Source organism: Rhea pennata, chromosome 1 (assembly GCF_028389875.1).
Source record: "Rhea pennata isolate bPtePen1 chromosome 1, bPtePen1.pri, whole genome shotgun sequence".
Taxonomy (NCBI): domain Eukaryota; kingdom Metazoa; phylum Chordata; class Aves; order Rheiformes; family Rheidae; genus Rhea; species Rhea pennata.
In genome coordinates, this window is record NC_084663.1 from 152,326,596 (window position 1) to 152,341,675 (window position 15,080).

The 15,080-nt window shown below is 42.8% G+C and overlaps 1 protein-coding gene across 1 annotated transcript in view; it reads left to right on the forward strand.

Moving 5' to 3' along the window:
- The first annotated feature begins 6,324 nt into the window (after window positions 1-6,324).
- The window catches only part of GRTP1 (growth hormone regulated TBC protein 1), a 37,313-nt gene continuing 28,557 nt past the window's right edge, over window positions 6,325-15,080 (forward strand). The window contains exons 1-3 of the mRNA XM_062575453.1: window positions 6,325-6,435; window positions 8,217-8,368; window positions 14,356-14,514. Coding sequence (XP_062431437.1) covers window positions 6,389-6,435; window positions 8,217-8,368; window positions 14,356-14,514 — 358 coding nt within the window. The 5' untranslated portion in view covers window positions 6,325-6,388. The remainder of the gene's footprint in view (window positions 6,436-8,216; window positions 8,369-14,355; window positions 14,515-15,080) is intronic.

Here is a 15,080-nt window from a genome sequence, read left to right on the forward strand (position 1 = left end):
TAGGGACCAGAAGGAGGGAAGGGATGGGAGAGGTAAGAGGAAGTTAATACTCTCCGATCTTTTCTGCATGTCATCTCCTCATGAGAAATTTCATACTTCAGTTATAAGCATTGCATTCATGCAGCCAGGAAGGTAAATGTCTCCAGCATGAATACTGCTTTCAGCACACTGCTCATAATCAATCAATTTAGCTAAGGAAAAATGAACAAAAGAACTTTTATAAAATATTTTATTTTGTCAGTTGGAATAACAAACTTGTTTATGAAGTTGCAGTCTGCCCTAAAACAGACCCCTCAAGCAATTCACCTTGGTGAACTTTTCTTTTGGCTTGCTCAGTTCCACAACAGAGCGATACTGGTCTGCTATAGTTACTGATCTTCACAAGGACATTCTTGTACTGGCTTAGAAAGACTTCCTACTAACAACATTTGAGTATGGTTTGTTTCCATATTGCTTTTGACATATTATTGTGCAGTTTTTTTCACACCAAGGGCACCACCACATCCCTTCTCTTTCTCTGCTGCTCTCACCACTGTCGCTTACAGCCTTGAGCCTCCTGTTCTGACACAGCTAGAGGATGGTAGCTGAGTGCAAAACCTTTTCTGCAGAGATTTCCATGGCTAATGTTGATTCTCCAGGTGGCTGTGCTGGTAGGCAGCAGACTTCACAGTTCCTTTTTATGCTTGCTCATATCAGTGTGCTTTGACTCCTGGGGCAATCAGCACACTGAGATTAATCAAAATACTGGCACTTGCAAGATTGCACATGGGTTTGTAACTTGTCTTACCAGCTAGTAACCTTCATTGATGTGGAGCTGTGGAGCCTTCAGGGAATAGAGGAAATTAATTTTTTAAAAATATGTTTCTGTCCTTGCTATACAGTCTGTTCTGAAGTTCAGCGATAGCTGCTGGAACAATTCACATGAACAAGTTTTATCAGGCCCACAGACTATAATCAGTTATGTAAGCATGACGCAATTTTCTGGGACAAAAAAATAGAGCAAGTTCAGCATTTCATTACACATCCAGAGCCTCAAATAAAATGTAGTCTGAAGGTTGACTAAACTTGGTGAGTTGTTGCTTGTAATAGGACTCAAAGGCATTTGGATGCGATGGTGGTGTTCTTTATCCATATTAGCTGGATAAGTTGTCTAGTCCTGGAGCACACTGCGGCTACATTGGAATACAGCCAGCCAGTGATTTAAACAAAAAAGAACATATCTTTACTTTTTACTGGATTCCTTTGCTGCCAAATCTGCTTAATATCTACATAGTTTGCCCCAAGTATGGAATACCAGATTTTTTTCTGAACAGAGGCTTAGGCCATTTCTGAACATAAGTGACTTAAGCCAAATTAATGAAGAGTAGAGCTCCAACAAAGCATGGTACATTGGTATTGGGTGGTTTACTAAATACAGACACAAAGAGGAAAGGCTCTGAAAAGGCAGCAACATTTTCTGGAGATTTTGCCAAGAGCTATTCTACTCTTTGCTAGGTGCAGACTGGATAACTCTAACATGCTCTGTCAGCTTTGTTCTTACAGAAGCCAGCATTAAAAGACCAGACATGCAATAGCAACGTATTCTCTGAGTACTGGTAATTTAAAATTTTATTTCAAAAATCTGTTTTTAATCTAAGCTCCTTTTTTTTCAGATTCTTAAATGTTGTGGGAAATTATTATCCAAGATTTGTGTTATTCTTATTAGCCAAGAGATAATTTTGCCTACTTACCTTGTTACTGTCCAAAAAAATATAAGTACTATTTTATTAACTGAATTCACAGTGTCTCACAATGAACCTAAAGTGGTTTCCTTAGTGACTCCTTAGATGTTCTCAAGACTCATCTAATTTGGTGTGATACCTATAAAACATCTTCATACTGTGTTTTATTACTCAGGGAAGACCTGATGACCACTTGGCATACAGGAATTACTGATGTTTTTAGTATAAAGCTTCGTGACAAGTGGTTTCCCTGCTGTGCTGAATGCGGTGTCTCAGGGTGGACTCATGATCTCTCCTCAGCACTCTTTCCAAGAGATAAGATGCTCCCTGTACGTCTGCAAGTGGTTCACCCCAGATAGGATCATCCACTCCCCAATCTCAACACCCTGCCAACACAGAGGCCCTATCTTGAGTATTCCCTGTTCAACGGGTCTCATCACCTTCTCCTGTTTTCAGGAGGAAACCTCTGGTTTTGTTTCTTACAGACTGGGAAATATAACAAGAACTTTCCTGATCCCAGCCACTGTTACAAATGCCCCAGATGTAACTGGCACCTGCAAGGAATCTTTCTCCAGGATCCCTCTCATGAGCAGCTGATGAGAACAACTCAAAACAGCGCCTTCCAAACAGACATGTAACACATTAAATGCAACATAAAGGGCTAGCATGGGAGCATCCACAGCAGGCCTGAACCCTGCCTGAAGCATATTATTTCTCTCAAAGCACAGGCAAATCTAACTGCTTCAGATGTTTCATACAGTCTCTTTGCCACTGCTCCCGCATGCACATTTTCTAAACAGGGGCTTTTACTGCTTTGTGGGTGGTTGGAGTTTTTAACTTACTAGATTAGACATTCTAGATTCAGAAAAGTCGATCTGTTAGTTGGGCTGTAAAAGGCTTAGAGATGTTTCTCAATAAACAGACTCATCGGTGTGGTCTTAAAAGTTGTAGGCATTGTACCCACAGACACATTATCTCTTTCTTGGTCCTGTTCCACATTGCTTGCCTCTAATAATTTCTTTGCTTTGACCTTCCTGCAGCCAGTGAAAAGAACCTCGGGCAAGTAAGCTGACACTTTTGTAATACACAAAATGAAAATGTTATTTCTTTCACTCTCCGTAGGACAAACAAGCCTTATGGTTCCCAGAGGCAGTTGAAGAAATTCTCCAAGCACAAATGTTACCAAAGGCTTTCTTCTGACAATCCTTCCCAATTCCAGTCTAAAAGTAACAGTGGGGCTAGGGGTAGTACGTGAGAAACGGGCCCACAAAGCACTCCTCACTAAAATACAAGGTATAAGGCAAGCTAAGGTTTGAGTGTCTCAGCCTGTGAAACACTTGTCCACTGTGTTTATATGCCTTTGCAGTGAGCAGATCTAAATGCCTACCCTTAAAGGGAAGTCACTATTTTAAGTACTTAGTTTGGCAGCACAAGGATGGGAATATCTACCAAACACATTTGTTATAATGCAAAAGCTTCAAGGGTAAGATTTAGGAAGATGGATGCAAAAGAAAAGAAAAGGGTACACCTTCTTTGTACCAAGTGATAGTTAGGAAGGCTGTTAGCTTCACTGGTCTGCATGTCATGACACTCTGCCCTCCTGCACTTAGTCATTGTCACCATCAGCAAATCCTTCAACAATAAAGGATCAAAAGCATATAGTGTCATTTTCTATAGGTCACAAACCAAGAGCATGCATTTCTCAGATGTGAGGCTTTATGTAGTCGTTTTCTTTGAATGCCTTTAACCTTAACACATTAAAAATGGTATGATATAATCTGCCTAGAAGGAGCAGTATCAATACCCTACGAAGGACAACCAAGCTATTATCTATTGCCATCCACTAGACTGATTTATAAGACTGAGTTATATTGTTTATATTATTTATATAATATACACGGAGATGAAATCATTGCTATAAATTAGCACTGAAATGTAGCAATTAGTTCTATTAATTGATTAAGATTCTAAGTAGTTCCTCAACTGGAGTTAAGTGAAGTTTCTTAAAAGGAGTCTTTTTGTGAAACAGGCATACATGTGAGTGAACCAAGAAAGTTATTATACTTGTACTAAAACAACAGAAACCATAAAAAACTTTGCTGGCAGTAAAAACCACACCACGATATACACAAGGCTATACTTGATGCACTGCAGATGTACCTCTAATTAACCATAGAAATAATCTGTAGCTTGCAGGAAACATTTAAGGGAACCATTTTAAAAGGAAAATGCACACTAGAGCTTCACCCTGCCAGATGAAGCACAGCCTAGTTACCAAATGCGTCTGTGGCTTTAGGATTTGGGGGAGCAGGTGCTATTCTGCCCCACGGCGGCTTCACACTTCTCTTCCGCAGGGCAGCATCTCACCCTCCTGTTCTCGGCTCCGCTGAGGGTTTTCTGTGCACCTTTGCCCAAGTCCCGGGGGCAGAGCTGTTTGCAGAGTGCATCTCTGCCTACGCTCAGACAAGGCAGCACTGGCAGGACGCCAGAGCACAGACTTGGCAAAGGCGCTCGCTCTTCCCCGATTGCCCTGTAAGCAAGTTCCAGCCCTGCCAGGACTCGAGCATGCTCGCAGCTCTCCGCAGTGACTTCAGCGGGATCACCCTCTTGCAAGCAAAGTTACACACCTGCTTAAGCACATAATTCCCCCAGGCTTTACAAAAAGTAGTATGTTTTGCCGAACAATCAGAACTTTCACATCCCTGTGGTGGCATTTAAAAGGAATACAAATCTCCCTTTTTTTTTTTTTTTTTCTTCCTGCTATGGGAGCTGAACTATATCCACACTTCTGTGTAGGAGATTGTCTTTGATCCCATTTACAGGAGGTAGCTATCTTGAGGAGTGTGCTGGGAAGGAACAACTGTTGATCTCCCTTGTGAAATCCCATCTGTTGTCTTCAGCAACTATTACTTGCTGGCTGAACTAGATAATGTTTCTCTGGCAGTAGTTGTAATTTTCCAAGTGCTTGCCTGGTGCAAAGTCAGAACTTGATTAAAAAAGGACAAGTACAAATACTATTTCACTTTCTCCCTTTTCTTATGTAGTGCGTTACAAATTATGTTTCTAGTAGTCAGGTAGTGCGAAGTCTTTAAGTTCTGGGTTTTGTTCTGCACTCAGAAGATGAAGAGCAGTAGGCTAATGTTAGAGGTAGGTTCAGATGTAGGGAAACCTTTTGGGGTTATTATTCCATATGTCTTTGACAATCTGCCCTGTAGATTGTTAATTTATGGTGGAAGCTAAGTCAACAGAAGCTGAAGTTAATAATAACATCCCAATATAACAAGGCGTTGACTCTACTTTGAATAAATTACTTGGGGGAAGTTAACATTAAATGAAAATGGGAACACATATTAGAGTCTGGGAATTTGGGGGGAAAAATATCCAAACCAACCAAACCTCAAAAACTAATGTAGCTGCCTCTCGTTATAAGTTACAGGGAAAATCCTTCAGTTTGAATGATACCACTCGAAGTCATTCTCACTTACTGTGCTTCAGTGAGACAGTTCCCTTGCACTAAAATTTCCAGGATATAATACAAATGCAAAATACTTGCATCTAAAACAGTGTTGGATCAACACTTCCTTATTGTAGTCATACGAGATTAAGTATATTGACAAGATGGGAGGACTGACTTTTAATTAGGTATTTATGCCGGAACTGAACCTTTGTTTTGAAGAAACACTTGCTAAGATCAAGTAGAAGCACTATCCACGCATAAAGCGAGGCACACACACACAACCTATACGAACGGGGACTAACTGGGATATCCTCGTTTTAGGGTGCAGAAACAGATGCCTGAGACTGGACGCTTCAGTAGGCACTAGCCAGGCTATTATTTCAGAAATCGATCAAGTCAAACACATCTTCAATCACGCAGATAACGCAGCGATTTCAAACGCCCGTGTTCGGCGTCGCTGGCCCAGGCGGGCGGCCGCAACGGGAGCGTGGGCAGGCCGTGCCCGTGGGGGAAGGCCTGTTCCCGCGGCCCCGCCGCTCCGAGGCCGCCCCTCACAGGGCGACCAGCCCCCGCCACCAGCAACCCGAAGAAAACGCAACGAGTAACCCGGCGCCTCCAGCAAGCGCGGGAACACCGGGCGGGGAGGCACAACTCGCACAGCGCTCCCAGCGCCGCCAAGTCACCCAGCGAGGGGCTGTTTCCACTTGCCGTCCCGCTAACGCACAATTATTTTTTCCCTTCCCTATCAGTCCCCTCCCTCGCTGCCCCCAGGTAGCTGTGACCGGGGGGAACCGCGCCGCACGCCGGGACCCCCACGGCCCCGCCCGGCAGGGAGGCCGCGGCCCGGCGGCGGGCCCCGCTCCGGCGCCCCGCGGGCGGGGGCAGCAGGCGCAGCTCGGGCGGCGCCGCGGCCGCGGCCGGTGCGGGGCAGGGCAAGGCAGGGCGGGGAGGGGCGGGAGGCCGCACCGCGGGGCTGCCCTGCCCGGCCCCCGGCATGGGAGGCGGAGGCGGGCCCGGGCCACCGCCCGCAGGAGCGCGGCCGGAGCGCTGAACTTCGCCGGGGCTCCGCGTGGCGCCGGCGCCGCGGGGGCGGCGCTGCTGGGCCGGAGCGGAGCCCGCCGGCGGCTCCGCTGCGCCGCCGCCGCCTCCCCGCCGCGGCACCGGCGCTGGGCGCTTTCCGCCGCAGAGAGGCCGAGCGCGGCGGCGGCCGATGGCGAGGCGAGAGGACGGGCGGGACACGCGGGACTGGGCGTACAGGTAGGTGCGGGCGGCTCCGCCCGCCGCCACCTGCGCCGCGCCGGCTGGGGGCGGGCGCGGCGGCGGCGGCGGCGCCTCGCGCGGGGTCGTTGGCCCCGGTGCGCGCGGGCCCGGCCCGGCCCGGCTCGGCCCCGGGTCTCTGCCGCTTCGTTTCGCGCCGCGGCCCCCGCGGGGGCAGAGCGGGGCCCCGCGGTTAGAAACGCGGGTCTCGTAACTTCCTTGGGGATCGGGGAAACTGTTGCCGTGACCGAGGGAGGGGGCGGCGAAACGGAGCTCCTCGCAGGGATTTTCATTTATTTATGGATATTTATTTATTAATGGATACCCATTTGAAATAGTTTTTTTTTTCCCTCGTTAGTTTTTTTGTTTGTTTGCCGAGAAACGTGTGGAGTTAGGGAGGAGAAGCCTTTCTAAAGGGAGCACTTAACAAATGCAGCCCTTAGAGTAAGTAAGGCGACCTAACGCCAGCGGTAACCTCCTGCGCCTGGAGACAGAAGGCGCCTTGCAGAAGGCAGGTGACCTCCTTACAGTCGCGCTTGCTGGCGCTTCGGGTCCCCCCTTTTATCGCAGGAGCGGAGCCGAGCGTGCGACTGGTCTGTGTTTAGTGCCCGACTGGTCCCAGCCGTAACGCTCGAGGGAAAAGCCTGTCTCGCACTGATGGTTTCCGTGTCGTTCTCGCGTTCCCCGCCTTCAGGGGCACCTCTACGAGTGGTTTCAGTGTTTCTACGTTTACCCTCCGTATCTGAGCAGCACACAGGTCCAAAGGTGGGCTCTTCCCACTGCTGATCACGTAGCATCGCTTTAAGATGTGAACATCAAAACGTTCCTCTTTCGCTTCACGCTTCTCTCCCAGCCACGACTCCGATCCCGGGAGCTGGGGTTTGCCCCAGGCTGCGCCAATGCCGCTCCGTGGGCGAAATGGCCGGTATGCTTCCAGCTGAAGCCTTGATGTCTTGCAGACTCTTCTGCAAGCATGGACCTCTCTGCCTGCTTAATTTCTTCAAAGCCTGTAAGCGTGCCGTACTCACAGGCAGGGCCGGCAGGTGAAACGTGTTCTGAGCGGTTGCTGTAAATTTAACTTGCCAGGTGACTTGCCGAGCTAAAACAGAATCAGGCTTGCAGTGTTGAAACTCCCGTTGGTTCCTTATTGTCCTAGGCAGTGTCATGTAATAAAGAGAAATTGTTAAAGAAAAAAAAAAAAACGAGTATTTTCAATAGCACATGTACAAAAAGTAGGTGAACACAAAGGTTTGTGTTTTTTCCCCCAAACTCTTCATACTTTTAAGAAGCTAATTTCAAAAAGAATAGCTTTTAAAAGTAGTCTTTGTAACTCATTACTACTTATTCTTACGTTGTCAATTTTTTTTTAATGCTGAACTGTGTGGAAAAGTGAGTACAGTCCATAGTTGAACTGTTGTGCTATACCTTTACAACGTGAATTCTCATATTTTTTGTTATCTCTCCAGGAAAAAAAAGTCCCCCAAGCTTCTATGTAGTCATCATTTAGGCCAATTTTCTATGCAATAGATCCTTTGCTCTAAAAACTCTTTGTGTCTAAGAGCTGTGGAATCACTAAAACTGAACTGTGCACATTCATTCATTTACTTCAATAGTTTTTGTGTGCTATTTGGAGGACAACAGTTTGTGTAAAGTGCATTTTTGTCGGAAGGAGGGAGTTTTGATCTGCTTTTAGAAATAGCAGCTGGAAGCTACTTAAAGCATAATTCAGTATTTTTTTCAATTATGTAAAAACTGTAATATAAGATTTTTTTTTATTGTAGGGTTGATCCATATGGGTTTGAAAGGCCAGAAGACTTTGATTATGCGTCCTATGAAGCATTCTTTTCCAGATATCTAGTGGTGCTCACTAGAAGAGCAATAAAATGGTCCAAGCTCTTAAAGGGGAAAAATGGAATACAGAAAAGTTTAAAAGGTGAGTTCTGTGTTTGTTTATACATAATAATGCATTATGTTGGAACCAATGTAAATGGTATTTAAATTGATTTGCTGTTGTGAGTGTTAAATGTTACTTGTCTTTTGCTCTTCAAATGGAAAACAGTAGTGTAAACAGTAATAATATATAAACAAATACACTGTTGTTTTGGGGATGATTGATTTGATTTATAAAGCTTATGACAAAGTAATCCTGTTTGGCATACAGAGTAATGTCTTATTACATCCACAATAGTGATAGATTATACTTTCAAGCTGCCAGTATGTGGCTGTTTGCTGTATTTTATTTTACACTGTGCTTTTCTTAAAAGGCATGTAATCATGTAGAAGGCACTGTCTGGGACCCCAGAGATCAGGACATTAGGGAGCTACTAACAGATCTGTTACTGACTCCTTATATTCCTTTTGTAAAATACTCTTCATTTCACAGCTAAAAAGATGTGTACGAAGAACTAATGTGAAATGCCTTACAAATTGAAGAAAGTAAAATTAATGTAGGAGCTACTGCAACATTGGATAACATGCTAAAGAAACTGTTGGTGCCCAGTTCAAACAGCAGGAAAACTTCTAGTAATATTTTAACTTGTAAAAGATACAAGGAGAAATAAATGGAGAGAGTTAGAAGGTGACAGGGAATCTTTTGACACTGAAAGTTCCCCTCCTTCCTCCTCCCCAACTCCTTCTCTGGATTGGTTATTTTTCTATATAAGCATCTAAATTTTACCCTTTCCTCTAATGATGTATCCAGTTTGCTCTCTCTTGGGAACCTTTTAGAGTTGGGCAGAAGCTCTAAAAAATGTTTAAGAAAAAGTGAGTAAAACTAAGCAAAAGCTCATCATTACCATCTAATTACTGTCTGTAATGTAGCTGAATATTCAGGATTGTGCTTCAGGTGTAGACTTTGGTGCTAATTCTGGGTGTCAGTTTTCTTGGCACTAAGAATGGAATAATAAATAGTTGGACATTTTAAGTGGAACAGTGTGTTTAGTATAAAGAGTTTGGTTTTGAGGCTGAAGGAACACCAGAAAATGTGGGCTGCAGCTGCCAGGTCTACAGTGCTAACCAGAAAGTAGCTGCTTTTACTCTCTTCTTTTTCTTCCATATGCAAAGAAGCTTTTGTTCTGGGTGTTTTGTTCTAGTGCCAACAAATGCAATGTAGTGTTCTAGTTGTGAAAAAATAATCTCAGATTTTAATTTATCTTGTTTTGTTAAAACATACAAGCCGTGACAGTCGCAACCCTTAGCAATTTCTGATTTGGTCACAGTTCTTTTGCATAGCCTGTTCCAGCGTTAGATACAGAATATTATTGAGATAGAAGCAGTGCAAATGCCTTTGGTCTTATTTCAGAGTTGAAATTTCAGTTAAATCTCTCAAGTTATCCACCAAACTTCACTATCGATGAAGGCTGTGCTGCCCAATAGCCATGTAATGGCAATAACCACTACTACTGTGTTAATCTTCCCTAGCAGGCTATGATTTTTTTTTTCCTGAGAAGTCTGCTGCTGTTTATACAACATAGGATACAGTAGATCCAGTGAGTGGACACAGGCAACAAATCATGACCATAGCTGCATCATCTTTCACATTATTAACTTTTGCTAAAGATACTCAGATTTATAGACCATGAATTTTCATGTATATATGTAATATATTACCTATAATTAGGAGGGGAATGGTTGGAATTCAGCGCAGTTGAGGAACTATAGCCTGAATGTAAAATTAAAGTTGTTACACTAAGCTTCTCTCCTTGTATCATCGGCTGATACCTCAGAGAAGGAAAGCAACAGCTTAACCTGTACAGTTGCTGATTTAAACCCTTGCCCTGTGGTATCAGTGTGAAGATTGAAGTCGGTGGCATACTGACATGGAATTATTTAGGTAGTTGCTTGGGTGCATGTTTTATCCTGTAAAAGGTGATCCTGTGGTGATTTTCTCGTGGGAGCATCGAGAATGGAAAGTCTTCTGTTTTATTCACTGAATCCTCCCTCTTCCAGGACTTGACTTCATTGCTCTGAAGCTTTGCTCAGGAGCTTACGCTGTTCTTCCTGATAACTTCCACTCTGTTGCGAGTTGACCGTGAGCTAGAACCGAGAAGGATCCTTGATTTACTGCTCCCTCCCTGCAGGCACCCAAGCTATTTCTGCAACCCCTACCCTTATTTTGAGTCCTGCTGGGGCCCTTCCCAGATGTGTCCTGCTGTGACGATACAGCAGAGGCGTCGTGCGCGTGCTATCTCAGCAGCTCCACGCCCCGTTGTCTGTGTGCATGGCGGAGCTCGTAATTCCTCTTGGGGGGGGGGGGGAACAGGAAGAAGTGATGACTTGTGCTAATTTTCCAGTCTGGAAATGTGGTGTGTTCACATGCTGCTGTGTTTTGCCTCATATTCAGTGTGGTATGTGTGCATCTAATTGTTCTACTATAAAGACAAATAATTAGACTACTCTTTAACAACAGTGATTAAGCAGCATATCCTGTTGTGCTGGATCACAGCCTTCCAGGAGGGCAAGTCACAGGAATTTTGGTTGATAGGCCCTTTGGCTCCTTCTCCAGACTTTATTTTTGTCATTTTGTGGCATTTTTTTTCCCATCTCTACCCTTGTTATCTTCACTGGCGTCTTTGCGTGTGAGAATTTCCAGTCAGTGTTCGGTCACTTGCTTCCTCTCTGCCTTGTTCACCACTGAGCTCCTCTAATTTTTGCTTTCATCCATTGAGCTGTTTTCTTTATGGGACCAGGAGACATCTGCTCTGGCCTGTTTGCGGGTGGGCCGCAAACTGTCTGCCATAAGCTCCCAAAGGAGATTAATTCTGACCAAAATTGTGCTAGGTAAGAGAACTTGGCAGCAAGTGGGTTAGTTAGAACTGACCGGTAGCAGAAAGTACTTTCTTGTCTTTGAGGCTGATAAAATACAGTGAGAGGTAAAAAGTAAAAATAACGGTACTAGAAAATGATTATAAATAGAGTGCTTTTGTTTCAGCACAGGAATGTGGTAAAAAAGGAGCTTCTTAGAAAATCAATATACCCCGTTGCAATTTTGTGTTTGACTGTAACTTGAACTTTTACTGCATAGGTGATCTGCTTTGTTTCTTCTGTGATATGTTCATAAAATAAAACTTGCAATTTCTTACTGGTATGCTGTTTCAACTCTGCTGTAGAATTTATTTCTCTAGGGTCTAAGATAATTTTTGTTTTTAAATGGTGCATTACTATATGATATAGTATGCCTATGGTAAAAAATGAAAGTGTTTCTAGAAAAAATGGTGAATACATCTTGAAGCAAAAACCTCAGGACTTCTCAAATTCTACCATTAAAGAAAGACAGACACCTTTAAAGTGATTTACTTACTTTAAAATCTTTCGTTACTATATGTAATACCCAATACCGGAAAAATGCTATTTTCTATATATTTTTCCCTTCAGTTTATTTTGGTATGTGTCAGCACTTCTAGACTGCTTCACTATCATATGACAAGGAAAAAAATACATTTACAAACCTATAGAAACTGTTATGTTGTGTTGGACATAATTGAATTACTAAAACTACTTTTACTTGCTAAAAAATATTGATGATGGTTCATGTTTTGTTAATGAAGAGAGGCAGAAATTTCAAATAAAGATATTTTTTATTACACATGTTTTGAGATTAAACTCTGTGTTATGTGCTTCGTGGTAGTCCTGTGAATGATTCTGAGTGCAGATACTCAGCACTAGGTGATATTCAGTGAAGTGGTACTATTTTTGAGATTAAGCCCTTGGTTTACAGTTGAAGTAAAGATGTGTGATTGGTGTTGCATGTGTGATCCAGCTTCATCTGTGAAAGTTTCTCAAGTATTACTATGGGAGAGTTGTCTGTTTTGTGGAATGTTGCTCTGGGTATTTTTCTTTCTTGAGGATAATGTGGTATTGGAGTTTTTTATATAAATGTGTGTGTGTGTGTTTATATATGTTAAAAACATATATATACATATAAAAATAAAATTGCAACTTTCCTGATTTTTGAAACTACATTACTGCTTCTGTAAGTTTGAGTGCAGATTTTGGCAGGTATGATAATGACATAAGGAAGAAAAGCACCCTCCAAAGACACTAAAGTCTAGTTTAAACATCTAGTGGGTTTTCATACCTCAGATAGTGGAGGAGCTTGGGAAGTTGGGGGTAAGTGGTCACCTGGGGCAATGCCAGTCTTGGGCCACGTGATGTCGTGAGAACAGTGGCACTGAGGAGTAGTGAATGTAAGCTGTGCTGCCAGGCTGCTCACTCTTGGGCCGATGTCAAAGGCCTGTCCCTGTTTCTCTGAATTTAATGTGTATTGTGGATGCTGGCTGTGCTTTCTGAGTTGATAGTTGTTCCAGAAAAATAGAACATGAGAATTATATGCTTGAATATGATAATACTATAGTGTATCCATTAAGTACGTTTCTAGAGGCATTCACAGGCTCATCCTAGCAGCTCTTCCCCTTGATGTACACAGGAGGCCTCTGATGAATTCACACATTTGTTAGATCTGAGCTTTAGAATTCCCATGTTTTAAAAAGATGAACTGGGGCTTTTGAAGCCTATGTGTATTGGTAAACTATTTCCAATCTGTCTAGAAGAAGGATGTAGTTAAGGTTACTTTGCAGCTGGAACAATAGACACTGTTACTCAAAGCAGAAATCTTCATGGGAACACTAAATAAAAGATACACTGAAGGCTAGGTGTTTATTGTGACTGTGAAAGGTAGGAGCATTTACTTTGTCTGAGAGACAAAGTGAGTGAAATGAGAGATGGGAGAAGTACACTTTAGAGATGCATGGATCTCCCTGTTGACTGAAGAAGCTAGTCTTGATGCTTAAGACATAGGCAGCTAAAATTAGATGGGATGAACCTAGAAGATGGCTGGTTGAGTTGTTGTAAACCCATGTTTCTCTCTGCTATTTTTAAAGCCCATTACCTTTAATTTAGGCATCACTTACCTTGAGTTACAGATATTTGTGTTTGGATAAAACTAGATTAGGTAATGATTTTTTTTTTGTCCATTCATATTTGAATCCTGTTGAATTTGGGGAAGAGGCTTTGATATGTTAATTATTAGGGTCTCATGTATTTAGTAAGAAATACCTCATTCTTTGTCAGCTTCTTCTACCTGGAAGACCTCCAACCTTTTTGCTGTCTTTGAGTCAGAAAGGGTAACACTAATTTAGCGTTACACACCTATGAGCAGCAGCAGCAGGTCCTCCTGAGTATTTTTCATTCCTTTCCCAGGATGAAGTTGCTTTGGCTGTCATTAACCTGATGCTTCTTCCTGTGGTCTTGCATCTTAGTAATTCACAATGAAGCATCTGCTAATAAAAAAAAATGGCGATGAATAAGATTCATGAGATAAGAGCTACTTTAGATTTGAAAAGACTTCCCTAGTTATTCTAGAAAAAATCATCTGCTGCTTTGTCATATCTTCAGTTCTTCAGGAAGCTCATTTAGACAGTAGCCAGAGGTGCTGAAGGGCTAAAAAGGTGTTTCATATTTCTGTTTCTACTGTAATTTCAGTGGTTAGGTGCTGAACTGAAATCCTAGAGTTATGTCAACATAGCCATTTATGCTAACGAGTAACCAAACAAACAGAAAGTGGTATCATGTTAGAGGACAAAGACTGATGAGAAACCTTTTGTTGTTGTTATCTCCATCGAGAAAGGCACTGGGAAGAAGAGAGAGGGAATCAAAATCCGAATGTGGGAATGGAGGAGGGAGGAAGGCCTGGGTCTGGAAACTGATGTGAAGGTTTTGGGTAGCAAGGACTTAGCTGTCTAAAATGTACCATGTAGCTGAGAAAGAAGTGCTTATTCTAAACTGTAGTACAGGGGAGGGATAGCACAGTAATCTCTATTCAATGGTTTTCCTATGATTTCTCAACTTTTTATTGCTCCTTTCCAGAAGAAAAATACAACTTGCAACGTGTTCTAAAAAAAGAAAAAACTTGTTGTTTTGCAGTGAAGAGATATATCAGGAAAGGCATCCCCAATGAACACCGTGCCTTGGTCTGGATGATTGTGAGTGGGGCTCAAGCCAACATGGAACAAAACCCTGGATACTACCACAGACTGCTTGAGGGAGAGAAAAATGACAAGCTGGTTGAAGCAATCAAAACAGGTTATTGTCCTGATAATGATATCCTTGTTTATTTACTGTCATGTATCCTTAAATGTTAGAGATCAAGTTATGTCATGGAAATCTTATGCTGTTGTAGTAGCGATTTAAATGCAGAATTAACATACAAATTAGATTAGCCGTAAGCTCTTTAACAGCACAGCTCTCTCCAAGTTCATCATGTGGTCAAAAACGTTAAGGAAGGTTAGAAATGATTTGGAAAGCAATTAAGAACAAAACAGAAAATGCTATTATGTCACCTCCTAAGTGAATGGTCGGTTGCCAGTGTACCATGAGACCTGCCTTCGGGTCTGATTATCCTTAGCTTTATCCCAAAAGGGTACTGTAAGAGCAGCAGAGATAGTTGAAGACATGGAACAGTGAACATACAAGACAGATGAATTATACTAGGATTTCAGCCTGGGAACAGGACTGCTGAGGAAAAGCTGCTAAAAGAGGAATATAGACTATAAATGCTGAAAATGGGGTGAATGGGGAGTAAATGTTAGTTATTTCTTGTAACATAAGAACCAAGGTCACTAAATGAAATTTGCCATGCTGTGGGTTTA